Source organism: Alligator mississippiensis, chromosome 3 (assembly GCF_030867095.1).
Source record: "Alligator mississippiensis isolate rAllMis1 chromosome 3, rAllMis1, whole genome shotgun sequence".
NCBI lineage: Eukaryota > Metazoa > Chordata > Crocodylia > Alligatoridae > Alligator > Alligator mississippiensis.
In genome coordinates, this window is record NC_081826.1 from 164,735,434 (window position 1) to 164,749,984 (window position 14,551).

General features: G+C 48.0%; 1 protein-coding gene across 1 annotated transcript in view; it reads right to left on the minus strand.

Annotated features, from left to right (window-relative positions):
• Window positions 1–14,551, minus strand: part of HSDL2 (hydroxysteroid dehydrogenase like 2) — a 43,713-nt gene that overhangs the window by 4,765 nt on the left and 24,397 nt on the right. Inside the window, exons 7-8 of the mRNA XM_006278131.4 lie at window positions 1,951–2,145; window positions 1,325–1,396 (exon numbers count right to left, since the gene is read on the minus strand). Of these exons, the coding sequence (XP_006278193.1) occupies window positions 1,325–1,396; window positions 1,951–2,145 (267 nt within the window). The remainder of the gene's footprint in view (window positions 1–1,324; window positions 1,397–1,950; window positions 2,146–14,551) is intronic.

Sequence of the window (14,551 nt, forward strand, 5' to 3'; positions counted from 1 at the left end):
TAGGTTGTGTAGTTTGTCAAAAAACATTTAAAAGATTGGTTCTGAAATTGTGGGTAAAATGACCAAAATAGCTCAGAATATCCTAGCAAGCGATTACTTCTTACATGCTGTTAATAATAAAAAGTTTGTGTTTTTAAAAAAAAATTGATATGACATATTGCCTCTGAAACCTGTAGTTTAAATTGACTTGACCAACCGCAGTTACATTGTCTATAACAGAGCCAGGGAAAGAATCCATCTCATCTAGGACCCAGGACACAACATTAATCACAAGACCACTCTGTAGAACAAATGATACCCAATCATAACTTTAAAGACTGTACGAGTCACATGTGTGTTGGTGCTTCATGAAAGGAGATGTAGAAGAGAAACCCCATTTAGCACACAGCATTTATAATTACAGTTTTGGGTTAATCTTTCAAAAACTTACACCACAGTCTCTCAGAGATTTGATTCTGCTAGAGGACAGACATCAGTTTTATTCAAAGCTCAGCCAGAGGTGACCTTTTAAATCAATGTCTCAGCTCCCTAGTTAGAGGTGAAGATACGTGAAGGTGAGTTGTAAGCAAGTCCTTGCTTAATGAGAGGTTTGTGAACCATGCAATTATCACAGTGGAAGAGGACATAGTCTCTCAGGCTTCTTGTTCAGTACATTCTCCTAAACCAAATAGTGTTCTGGAGTACAAAAGTAGTTACTGATATGTCTCATCCTTTCTTCCTCCTGTACAATACACCTGCCCACATTGTCATGGCTGAATTTGGGCACTTATCTGCCATTAACTAGAATGGCAGTTTTCCAAGAAAAGGGATATACAGTAACATTTTCCCAAATGGGGTTTTAAATTCAGAAGAAGGAAATTTACACCTACATTAATTTGGACATTGAAGGATGCTAAACTTTTTAATATAAAAAGGGAACAAATTAACCAACAGGGACTGCATATGACTTCTGAAAAGTACACTTTTTATATTGAAATCTTTTTCTAGGAACACTTGGTGATGACCATAATACCCTCAAAAAATTGTAAGGTAGGCCCTCAAAGAGTACTTTTAACTTTTCCTTTTTAAATGACTTTACTGTTTTTGTACCACATTGGTTTGAAGGTCCTGTGCAAGGCAAAATTCTTTTCCTTACCCTAATAAGGGGAAGCCTCTCCCAGTGCCTTCAAAAATAACACATACCGACTGAGAAACAAGCTTTTACTGAGTAGTTTAAATCGAGACCAAATTCTTGAGAAGAGATGCAATAACCTTAATTTTTCAATTTCATCCTTGGAAATTATGTTCAATTGAGTGAATTCAACATGTTTAATACATTTCTTACCCTGGGCTTCCATTTTCATAGCTTGAGTATCAAGATCTTCATCTAAAAAATAATCTGGTATCACTGGGTGACCTGAAATTCCAAAATAAATTCAAAATGAGTTAGCAAGGGTGAAGGGCAAAAAATCAGATCTCTATCACAGTTGAATAGAATCTAGGAAAAATATAACTTTAGGGACACTGAAGTCAATAAAGCAAAGTAAAGCTATATACCTGGTATATTTTTTTCAGAAAGATTTGGTTAGTCTTGCACCACTTTAGAAAGGACAAAAACCAGAACTGGAGCATTATAAAGTTGAGAGGGAAACTCCCACATTAAAAGTATGAAAAATGGCAGAAAACAAGTCGTCACTGGCTGATAAAAATGACATTGCTTAAGTGATACAAAGACATTTTTCTTTGGTTAACTTATGTTTAACTTGGCAGAAGTTTTATGAGTAGAGGTCTAGTAGGACTGGAGCCACTGTTTCCAAGAAGGCAAATTCAAAAGAAGACAACCAGGCAATGGGCCCAACTTAACATCTCTGGTCATAGCAGAAGACTAGGCTATAATCATCATTATAGATTAACTACCTATATCCCAGACCTCCCATACTGAGTTTATTTCTTTTCTTAAAATCTGTTTACCTGGTGCAACTGCATATACATCAAAATTCTTGATTCCTTCTTTTTTTAATAGATGCTCATCAATAACGAAGTTTCCCGTGAAACTTTTTGGTTTTGTTAAAATACAGTATGCAGCATCTGCAACAATATCAGTTTTTCTGCACTGCTTCTCCACTCCAGGTCCTCCCAGCATATCCATTGCAGCTGTATATATGGCTAGAATGTTTAAGGGGGGAAAAAATATGAAGGTCAATAACAAGGGTTTAACATTCCTTTCCATGAAATGAGCATGCAAAAAACAAACAAACGCTGCACTGAGGAATAAAGAATAACAAAACCAACAACTCACTTTGGATTGAGGTCATAGGTTAATAACAAGGGAACTGGAAGGGGACACCAAGCAGAGGACACTGGCCAGCACCCACTACTCCCTGAATGAGTCAAGGGAGCCTGTAGATGCTGATCAGTGAAATTCTGCCCAGAGACACGAATGGAGGAGTGACGGGAAGACAGCTCCACACACACCTGGTTTTCCTCTGGCTGGAGCCTCTTTCCTAGTTTTATAGATGGTCAGTTTGGCCAGAACGAGAGGTCGGTCCCAGGGCTTCACTGGGCTGCAGACGGGAGGTGCATAACAAAAAAAGGTGTGGATAGAAGTGCAGCCAAAACCTCAGCATGAAGTTCTGGAGGAGTCAGAAGAGGGACTGCAACCTGGAGCACTTGAGGTAGGTGTGGACCAGGGTCTCCCTCCATTGGCAAGAGAGGCAAGTGTCAGGGGTGTCCGTAAAGCACACCAGATGCACACCCATGGCAATGGCTCCATGGAGGAACCACCAGATACGGTCCCAGGTGGCTCGTGGTACCAAGGTGGAATGCAGACTTGTTCACTGGGGATCCTTGCCCCCGCCCTCACCCTAGGGTGTCCCAAGGGGTGGAACGCAAGGACAGGATGAATTGTGCAGAACATGTGCATGTAGAGCTGGCAGTGGTGGGCTGTTCAAAAGTAGGCCAGCTTGATATACCCCAGCCTGCTGTGCAGCCTGCCAAGGTAGCAGCCCCACAACCAGCTCTGGAGGGCTGGGGCATACCAGGGAACAGGAACTGCCCTTGAGCAGGACTTGGTTGATGTAGGTGAGGGTAGTGAGTGGCAGGGCAATTTTTACCTCATGGAGTAAGCAGTGGGGAGCATTCAGTGTGGGCAGCTCCATGCACTGGACCAGTGCAGAGGGATCCACCCACACCCACCTGGTATAGTCCAGGAGGTCTCCAATATGAGTGATGCTGGCCAAAACCACCCTCCATTGCACCTAGGGCACCTCCGTCACCGGCACCACCAGCTGGGGGGGGGGGAGGAGGTGTTCAGCAGGGGCTCAGTGTGGAGGTCGGTGCCCTGGGTGGCCATGTGTGGGGACCTGGAAGTAGAGGCCAGCCTCCAGGCCTTGAGGAAGCCCTGGTAAAAATCCAGCAGCTCCTCCAGGTCTTGCTTGGGGAGACTTTGCAAATAGAAGAGCTACTGGTCATACTGGAAACCTCAGAGGTGGCAAAGGAAGGTGCAGCCAATCATTTACCAAATCACCTGGCTACTGGTACTGTACAGGAGCCTCTACAGGGCCTAAGGCAGAAGGTAAAGATTGGGCTGCAGGGGAAGACCAGGCCCTGGCTGTCATCCTGCAAGGAGAGGCTCAGGACACCTGAAGAAACCCAGTGCCACCCAGCCAGAACCCCAGCACCCACCTCTGGAGACTGGCCAGAAGCTCAAAAGGCATGGCCAGGTTGTTGAAGACCAGAACACGGACAGGACCATTTGGTTGATGACCAGCACCTTCCCACAAAGGGAGACACTGTAGCAGGCCCACCCATGCCTGCAGCCGCTCAGACACCGACCTCTTGCTGGTGCCAGTTTTCTGGTAGGGAGAGGTGACTGGGAGACAAGCAGACCCCTAGATAGAGCAGTAAGCTCGCACTCCATTGGATGCTCTGGTGTGCAGGTGGGAGCAATCCCACCTGCCACCCATCAATCACCATCATGCCAGAGCTCTTGACCCTGGCAGAGAGACTGACTGGCAGGCCTCCACCTACACCAGGTCACCCGGGTCCTGGACAACAAGAAACATGTCATTGGTGTATGCTGACAGGACCAGCCTCATGGCTGGCTTCTCGACCACTAGCCCCATCACCCACTCGTGCAGGAGGCAGAGGAATGGCTCAAGCTCAATGACAGAGCTGGCTTGACAGTGGACAACCTTGACACACTCCCTGCCTGAACAGGATGAAGTCCATTAGCATCTAATTGAGCTTGACTATATGGAGGTGTACAGCACCTGGAGAAACTGCATGAAGCAGGAGCCAAAGCCATATGCCTTCAGCATGCCTGTGAGGTACCTGTGATCCACCCTGTCAAATGCCTTCTCCTGATAAAGGGACAGGAGGGAGAATGACAGGCCATCCATGCAAGCAAGCTGAAGGAGGTCCTACACCAGATACAGACTATTGAAGATGGAGCACCCTGGAACTGTGTATGTCTGATTGGAGTGAATCACATCCACCTACATGGACCTCAGACACAGCAAGATGGCTTTTGCTATGATCTTATAGTCCAGACAGAGAAGCCAGTTCCTCAAGTCACAGGCGTCCCCCATTTTGGGCAGCAGGATCAGGACAGCCATCTTGCATGACAGGAGGAGCTCCCCATCCCCTTTGGATTCAGGCCAGCCCATGGTAAGGTCCAGGCCAAGGCTGTCCCAGGAAGTGCAGTAGAACTCTTATGGTCAGCCCATTGATGCCTTTGTTAGCAGGCATCAGCCAAAGGGTGTCTGAGAGCCTGGCCAGGGCACGAAGAGCTTCCAGCTGGTCCCGGTCACCCATGCTGACCTGCAGCAGTCCCTCCCACAGGACCTGGCAGGCATTGGCATCAGTCAGACACAACAAGAAAAGCTCTGTGTAGAAAGTCTTAGCCCTTTTCTTGCAGCTCACCTGGATCTGTGAGAGAGTGCCATCCTTCGCCAGGAGGCAAGCAATGTACTTAGATTCGTAGATTGTAGGGCCAGATGGGACTTCGGAAGATCATCGGGTCCAGCCCCCTGCACCAAGCAGGAAAGACAACTGGGGTCAGGTGACCCTAGCAAGGTGACCGCCCACTCTCCTCTTGAAGATTTCCAGGGTAGGCGATTGCACCACCTCTGGTACATCCTTCTTCTCCAGGGCACACAAGAAGTGGGAGCGGCAGTCTATCTCCTGAAGGAGTTAAGATGTGTGAGCAGACATATGTCACTGAAGGTGCAGTGGCTGTCCAGAGCTCAGAACTCTTCTTGCCTCTCCTGACACTCTCCATAGCAGGATGGGTTTTCTGGGTCAGCGGCCAGGCTCTTCAGCTCCAGCACTTCGCTCTCAAGCTGTTCTCTAGTGGAACTCCCAGAAGGTGGCCACAAAGCCCACATCCTCCAGCAGGTTGTTGTTAAAGTGCCAGTAGGTTGGCCCTGGACACTTGGACTGCAGTGTAATCCAAGCGTATACAAGCAGTCATAAACATCAGGGCTGGAAGAGACCTCAGAAGATCATTAGGTCCAGCCCCCTGCCCCAAGGACAGGAAGTCAGCTAGGGTCAAAGGATCGCAGCAAGTTAATCATCCAAACGCTTCTTAAAAGGAGTCCAGAGCAGGTGCTTGCACCACTTCTGGAAGGAGTCTATTTCAGGCCTTGGGGACTTGGACAGTAAAGAAGTTTTTCCTTATGTCCAGTCTGAAATGGTCTTGGAGGAGTTTGTGACCACTGGACCTTGCCATCCCTTGGGGCACTCTGGTGAACTGGAGTTCTCCCAGATCCTGATGCACACCCCTGATGTATTTATAGGCTGCCACCAGGTCACCACTGAGCCTGTGCTTTTCCAGGCTGAAAAGTTCCATTGCTCTCAGCCTATCTTCATAAGGCCTATTTTCTTGTCCGCTGATAATGCACATGGGTCTCCTCTGGACTCTCTCAAGCTTCTCACATCCTTCTTGAATTGTGGAGTCCAGAATTGGATGCAGTACTCCAGCTGTGGCCTCACCAGTGCCAAGTACAGTGGGGGGATGACATCCTGAGATTGACTTGAGAAGCATCTATGGATGCAAGCCAGAGTTTGGTTTGCTTTACCAGCTGTGACATCACATTGGTGGCTCATGTTCATCTTGTGGTCAATCATGACCCCCAAGTCTCTTCTGACCATGGTGCTAGCAAGCGTAGTACTGCTGAGCCTATAAGCATGCTGCAGGGTTTTTTTCCCCAAGGTGGAGTACTTTGCATTTGCCAGTATTGAATGTCATCAGGTTTATATCTGCCCACTTTTTGAGCCTATCCAAGTCAGCCTGGATCACCAGCCTATCCTCAGGTGTGGGCGCTCTACCCCAAAGTTTAATGTCATCGGCAAACTTGGTCAGTCCACTTCTGACACCAGTATCCACATTGTTGATAAAGACGTTAAAGAGAACAGGTCCAAGTTCGGAGCCTTGGGGGACACCACTGGTCATGGAGTGCCATGATGATTCACTTTCATTGACCACCACTTTTTGGATCTGGCCTCGACTTACAACTTTGAGTTATAGCAAACGGCATTTATGACCTTTATAAATTTATACGGTGTCAAGGTTCTGACACCGGTTTCGACTTTATGATGCTTGACACAGCTGCGTCCAGCTGGTAAGTCCCTTGTGGTGGAGGGGGAAGAGGGGAGGGAAGAGGTGTGGCAGGGTAGATCAATGCCCCCACAGCAAGGGAGGGATTGGGACTGGGGCAAGCACTGTCCAGCTGGGACGGGGGGGGTGCAGGGAGGGGGTGGGGCGGGTGAGGCCAGGGCTGCACCACACTGTGTTTCATGGCAGGTGGAGGGGGGTATGGGGGGCCTACGGCAAATTATAGGGTGGCTGCAGCCCCCCCATAGCCTCTGCCCTACCTCTCCCCCTCCACCCTGCCTCACCCCAATCTGGAGGCACACTTCCACCCCCATGCACTGCCGCTGCTCGCCCCACCAAGGCTAGGTGGAGGGGCATGGGATGAAGCCACTGCTCATCTGGGAGGCACGGGGAGTCCAAGGTGGCTCCCGTTGCTGCGTGCCACTGTACTAGATAGTGGTCACTAAAGGGGGCCAGCCTAGTGCTAGAGGCATGGGCTTGGGCTGCATTTAGCCTGGACATGAAGATTCAGTCCCACAAGGACTGGCATGCCTGCTGCTCCTCCACCCTGACATAGGTTAAGGTGGTGGTGTCGGGGTGGTGGGCATGCAGTGGTCCAGAATGTGCAGCTCGCCCTTTCTGGAGCACCACGTGCTCTCTAGAATTGTAAAAGTCTTGTAAAAGGTCTGAAAGATAGCCAAGTATCCTGCATCCTAAGGGTTCAGGAAGAAGCTAACCTGATACAACAGAAGAATGGGAAGTACAACAGAAGACCAGCCTGGCTAGACAGTAAGGAGTTGAAACTAAAAAAGAAATCTTACTAAAAGTGGAATCTTGGTCATACTACTAGGGAAGAGTAAGAGTATTGCAACCATATGAGGATAAAAATCAGGAAGACCAAGGCACAATTTGAGATGCAAATAGCAAGAACATAAAAGGCAGTGACAAGGGATTCTACAAGTATATGAAAAGTAAGTAGAAAACCAAAGAAGTCACAGGTCCCTTACAGACAGCACAAAGCAATCTAGTTAAAGATAATGTATGAGAAGGCCAAAGATAATGCCATTTTTTATTTCATTCTAAATTAATCAAGTCAACTACCAGATGATGAGCACAGTGGGCAGCAGAGGCAGGGAGAGAGAAACAACCTAGAACAGTGGAAGAACAGGTTAGGGATTACTTAGAGAAGTTATATACTTTCAAATTGGCAGGGCTAGGTAGGATATACCAGAAGTACTGAAATAATTGCCCCAGGTAATTTCAGAGCCATTGGCTATCCTTTTTAACAGCTTGTGGAGATTAAATGGGTGTTCACCAGGATCTGAGGGAATGTCTGTTCACCAGAGCGCCCCAAGGGATGACAAGATCAAATGGTCACAAACTCCTCAGTGACTGATTCAGGCTGGACATAAGGAAGAACTTCTTTACTGTCCAAGCCCCCAAGGTCTGGAATAGACTGCCACTGGAGGTGGTTCAAGCACCTACTTTGAACGCCTTCAAGACACATTTGGATGTTTATCTTCCTGGGATCCTATGATCCCTGCTGACTTCCTGCCCCTGGGGCAGGGGGCTGGACTCGACCCTCCAGGGTCCCTTCCAGCCCGAATGTCTATGAAATCTATGAAGTGAGGTCCTGGTTAATTGGAAAAGGACAAATACAGTACCCATCTATAAAATAGGGAAGAAGTAGGATCCAGGGCCTGACCTTAATACCTTCAATAGATGGAATTTAGATTGGAGATTGTGAGGAAAGAGAAGAGCCACAGGGAAGTAAGATTACCTCACCAGAACTGCAAGCAGCTGTCCCAGCCCTGAGGCCGCAAAGAACTATGCAGGGCTCATTCTCCACCTGGTGTTTCTGGAGGGGAGGGGGAGTCAGCTGGAACTCTAAGATAAAAAGAGACCTGAAGCAGGCAGAATGGGGACTGCTGACTCAGCCAGAGTCCAAGCCCCCAAGAGACAAGTGAAGGTGCAGAGAGAGCGGCTAAGATCGGGTCTCAGAGAGGTAGCTTTGTGGAGGAAGTTGCCAGAGAAGAAAACCTGGAAGAAGCAGCCCTCAGGGAAACTGAAACTGTAGCAGAGCAGTCCAAAGGTACCATAAAGACAGGATTATAAGGGCAGGAGAAGTCCAAGTTTGTTTTCATTTCTCCTTTTCTTTGGAGTGAGAGAGGAGTACTCCCAGAGACAACAGGATAGCGTGTTTGCAACTATCTTGACAACAGGCCAGTAAAAAAACTGGTTAAAATTCATGTCAGGTCTGTACATTGATCCAAGCCTGGTGAAGGACAACCCGGCTCAGTGGGGCTATTCATTGGTCAGATCTAGAGATATACAAAGTGTTTAGGCTGCTCCGAGGCAGACTGAATGGACTGCTGAATTAACATCCGGTGGAACGGGTGAGGGTGTAGGGGTTGGTGCAGCCCTCACTACACTGAGGCAGACATCAAAAGCAAAAAACATCAAAGCCCGCACATCCCAGCATTTTATTTTTCTCCCTTAACAAGTCGTGGCAGGCAAGATTGTGGACATGCGGGAGAGTCCATCAAGACGTCGTGATGGGCTTCGGCCAACTGGCTGAAGTGATAAAACTGTCTCAGTGTAGAAAATGGAGTGATAAAAAAAGATAAAAACTGCTCAGACAAGGGGCTGGACTTTGGGCGAGAGCCCTCTTTAGGACCGAGAGTAAGAACTTACATGAGTATGAGGGTGGCTAAGCATTGGAACAGGTTACTTAGAGAAGTTGTGGAATCTCCATCCCTGAAAATTTTCAAAAGCAAGTTAGAGAGACACTTGGCTTGGATGGTGGAGATTTCAAAAAGTCATCTTACTTCCATTTGAACTTTAACTTGGAAAAAACTATTTCCCTATGCACATCTTCCCTCTTATAGCAAGAAAGCCTATAGAGCTGATTAGTACCCCCAATTTGTATTTAGTGGAAAACTTCTTCATAAATACAAATGGAGATGAATGGCGAATTATAATTTCCTGGTTCTTTTCTCCTTCTCAAAAGATCAGCAAATGATTTGCCCTTTTCCACTTTTGAGACCTAACCATTTTCCGTAAGCTCTTAACAATAATGGCTAACGGCTTAGATATCTTTTCCCACTAGTTTTGCAAGTATCAAGTTATGAGCCCGTGCTTCATCTTCCTTTCACTATAAAAGTCCTTATAAATCTTTTCCTATATCTCCTTGTGACAGGGGGGCCTCCCGGGGCCGAACTCTGTGGCCCGCCCACCTGTCACCGTGACAGCAGGCCTACTCTGGGCCGAGCTCTTTGTGGCCCGCCCACCTGTCTCTGGGCAACCACCCGCCTATCTTGCCCGCCACGCCTTTGATGATAATGAGTTCAATTGAGATGTTAATTAAGCGGGAGGCTACCCATTGTAATGCCCCGATGCCAAGGGGCGCTCTGTTGCTCCGACCTCCCCTAATACTGCAGCCCAAGCCTCGCAGATGGCATCATGGTGTTCTTCCTCACCGGCCCCCGCACTGGGCCCCAGAATCTTCTATGCAAGACCCCACTATGGTCTTCTCTACTCAGGCGGCCACTCCGCTGTCAACTGGGCTACCTCACCCCCCCGAAGCCTTGTTCCCCTCTCGGGTGTGGTTCCCCCGGAACCTTCGGCTACCTAGCCCTGGCCCACCTCAAGGCCAATCGGGACCCCAGGCCCCCGGCTCTTGGGCATCCCTCGCAGTGGGCCCCTGGCCCTTTTGACCCTCACTGGTCCTGGCCCCAGCATGGGCCAGTCGAGGGGACTCTCCCCTTCGGGCTGGGTCTCTCTAGCCACTCACTGTACTCCTCGGGCCTCACCGTGCCACTACTCCCTTCCTCCTAGGAGCAACCGCGGCACCTCGCCCACATCACTCCCACTCTCGGGGTCTGCCCTCTCTGGGCCCCTCACAATGCTGGCCCTCTCGGCCCTCACAGCGCTGGCCCTCTCAGCCCTCATCCAACTCAGGGGTCACCCACCCTGTGGTGGTGGGAGCTAGGGGTTAAGGCGCCCCAACCCGCCTTTCACCGGGGTGATAACTGGCCTGGCATTTCCTGGGGGCTCCCGCGCCACTGAGAGCCCCACCAGGCCACCCACTCCCAGCAGGGTGCAGTTTCAGGTCATGCCCAGGACCAGGAGCCTCTTGCCAACCCCTTGCAGCTCCCCCTTACCTCCAGGTCGTTCGCAGCAGCCCTAAGGCCAGGCGATGTTGCTGCCTGACCTCCTGCAGCCAAACTGCCTGGTTTATATAAGCCTCAAAATGGCTGCTGCAATCAGGCACCTGGAGGCTGCCAGCTCCAGGCCCTTAAAGTGGCAGGAGCACCCTGTGCTCTGCCACACTCCTCCTAGTTGTGATATATTTTTTGGCTTAGCTGTTCTGATTTTCCCTACATGCTTGTGCTTTTCTTCCATGCTCACCCTTAACAATGGTTCCTTGCTTCCCTTTTTTGATTTTGTATGTCTTTAAAGTGCTCCTGATGCAATCATATTGATCTCTTATTTATTCTTTTTGTTTGAGAGAATGTTGATTTTCTCCACAGGTAGTAAGAAGTCTGATTAAACCGAAGTCAAGAGTTAAAAAATAATTTGCTTCCATTTTAGTGAAGTGGTAAGCTATGGGGAATGAGGTTAATCAAACATATTCACATGAAAGTGGATTTGTTAAGCAATTTCCAGTGTTTTAGATGCCACAAAACTAAATGATTCTTTTATGTTAGGGCACAAACATATTAAATTCATTATCTTTGTATTTTGAGTATAAGCATTTTGAAACAGCTTTATTCAAGAGATTTTTAACCTGCTTGCCTCTCTTTCATATTCCAAGGCACAACAATGGTTTTCAGAGGCAGACAAATTTAACAATATTCAGAAAGCTGCGCCTTATAGTTCTGCTGCTTTTAAAGTAAATTAGGGAAGATGGGCTCATTACTACAAGAAGCTCATTATTTTAGAGAAAAAGTTTAATTATCTTTTGAAAAATATTGCCCTGCAACCTGCAGAAGGCACTTCACAAATAATACAAGTTAATATTGTTGTTCTGGCATCATTTGTAAATGGAATCCCGAGGTTCTATGCAATTCTGTATGTGACAAATTAGCTGCATTTTTAACTCCCTTCTGTGTGCCCAAAAAGTAATCTAAATTACTTATTGTACCACGTAAAATATTTTAACAATGTCAGTGACATTCCAATGCATCACTAAAAAGTAGAACATAACCAAAGCAAACGTATATGTAAAATTGCCTTCTCTGAAGCTGATGTGCTCCAGCTCCTAGGCAAGGTCAGGAATGCCTCTGCCCAACTTTTGTTTTCCCAGGAAATTGATAAAATACACGGGCCTTCCCTTGAATGGCAGACAGCACCAAGGTACAATATAGCACCTATCAAGGTAGGCAGGTCTCAGGAGATTCAGAAGGCTTTAGAACAGGGGTGGGAAAAATCTGGCCCATGGACCAGATTCAGCCTGTGGCGAGTTTTTGTCCAGCCCATAGCAGGTCCCTTGGTCCCCAGGCCCAGGCACAGTCCAGCTGTGGCGCATCCTGCCATCCTGTGGGCACGCAGTGGGGCTGGGGCAGCTCCACAGCTGGACTGCTTTTTTAGGAAGCCAGGGTGGCAGATGGCTCCTTCCAGCTGCCGTTGCCATTGGCCCCAGCCCCGCGGTACTGGCAGGGACCCGTGTGAGCAACCCTGACCCTGTGCACCCCCACACCTGCTCCAGACTCGCCCACCAAGGATCAGCAGCAGCAATGCAGGACAAACTGCTGCTCAGTGACGGGCAAAGCAGCCTCTCCCACTGCTGGCAGTTCCCTGCTGCAGCCACACAGAGCCCGCACCACGTCAAGCTGCCCTGAATCTGTTCTGCGCTGCCACCACTTCCTGCCTTGTGGGGTAGCCCAAAGGAGGTGACAACAGCTGTGTAGACAGCTGCCTAAAAAGGCTGTCCAGCTGCAAAGCCACCCCAGCCCCCAGGGCCTGCAAGATGAACCATGGGCAGGCAGTGTGGGGCAGGCCAGGTTGGGGCTGTGTGTAGGTTCCGGTTGATCTTCTCCCATGGGGGTGAGTCCAGAGCAGGTGCGGGGCAGGGCTGGGGCTACGCATTGTTGGCAGTGATGGAAAGTGGCTGCAGGATGCACGGGCTCTTGACCATTGCAGGGCACGGGCTCACTGGCCTTAGGACGGTGCATGCGGGGAATCCCATGAACACCCCACAATATCCACAAACCCTCTCCTGAAAACCTCACAACCAAAACCGTCCCCCACACAATCACACACCCCAGAAACATTGCGGCCACCCATACTCTTCCCCACACATACCAGTGTGCCTCGGGGAGAGGGTGGAGCTCCACTCACTGCTACGCACATCGCCCCCCACATGCACCCTCTCCCCTCCACACACTCCACAAACCCCATCCCCACACACCCACATATCCCCACAAACACTCACCCCACAAACCCCACCATATCCACCCCCCCCATAAACCCATTCCCACACCCCTCCAGGCTCCCCTACAATATACAAGAGTAAGATCTCGTTTTGAGCGATTATGCAATCACCTCTATATACACCACACAAACCAGGACAAAAATATATATTTTTAATAATCTTAAAAAATGCTATTGTCAATATTTTATTTTTAGTATATAATTTGTTGGGCTTTTTTTCCAGTTCCAAGATGGCAAGCCCCCTTCCCCAACAGAGTACTCCAGGAGGTAAGGGGAGGGACTTCTGGTGGCAAAAGTCAGGGGTTAGGGGGAGGGACTCCCAGTCCCAAGATGGCGACCAGGTGGAGGGGACCTGTCAAGGGGCAGGGCTACCCTTGCGGCTTGTGACAGCTCGTCAAAACCCGTTAAGCAGCCCTCTCCCCAAAGTAACTCCCTGTCCCTACTTTAGAATGAGTAACTCCCCACCCCTGCAGCAGTGGGTGTATAAGGTACACAGACAATTTAATGTCCCCTGGGGAGGAAAGTTACTAAGAATGTGATTTTCCATCTTCTTTAAAAAAACTGAATTGAACACAGCTACAACATCACTTCAACACTACCAAAAGAGTGAAATGACAGTCACACAAAAGGGATGGCCACAAAAATCCTTTAGCAAGTTTACATACCAGTTCCATAGATATCTGAATATAGTGCGAATGGACAGCGAAGTATTGTGTGAGAAGGCAAAAGAACTATCTCCATTCCAATCCCACTTCTTAAACAGATTCCTTGATGGGATTGCCCAAGTTGGTCAATTCATAGATGCAGGGAAGCTTTAGTCATGTTGGACTGTAATTACTCATACACAAAAGACCTAGAAAATAAAGCCTCCACGGCATGCAAGGTATGACAAAGAAAATCCTAGCTTAAAGAGTCTGAAGCTGAGGGCCTCCAGAAGTGAGCTCCAGGCTCCATTCTAGATGCTACCAAGACAGACTCAAGAACCATTCAGACCCCCAAGTTCCAGAAGAAGCTTTGGTACTATCCTAACAGGAATGATCTTTTATTTAAGTGAAATGAAAATAAGAGCTTAGAATAGTGGGAAAAGGAAGTTATCTTTCCTGAATCTGCTTTAAAATCAAAATGTAGAAGAGACCAGAATCAGCAAGGGTAACATCTCTGGGGAGGATGATTCTTCCCTCAGCCACAGGGAATAAATAAAGTCTTTTTATTCAATACTGTAAGAGGGGAAAAAGTAATGACTTGAAACTGCAGTTTACCCTGCCACATCTACCATACTTTGTTCTCTTATGAGAGAAATAACATGATCACTCTGGGGTTCCATCTCTTTTATTTCGTATCCTTTTAACTCAAAACATACCTTTAGACTTTGGAAACTGCATACTTTTCATTAAGAATTATGTTTAACCAAGTTAGCTACTGTCATGTGGTCTAAGCTTACTACAAAAAATTGCAGTATTAAGCAGAAAAATCCTCGCATGAAAACATGGACCCACAAGTTGTCTTTCAAGATCTGTTCCAAAGAAGCCTGACAGGACCAGA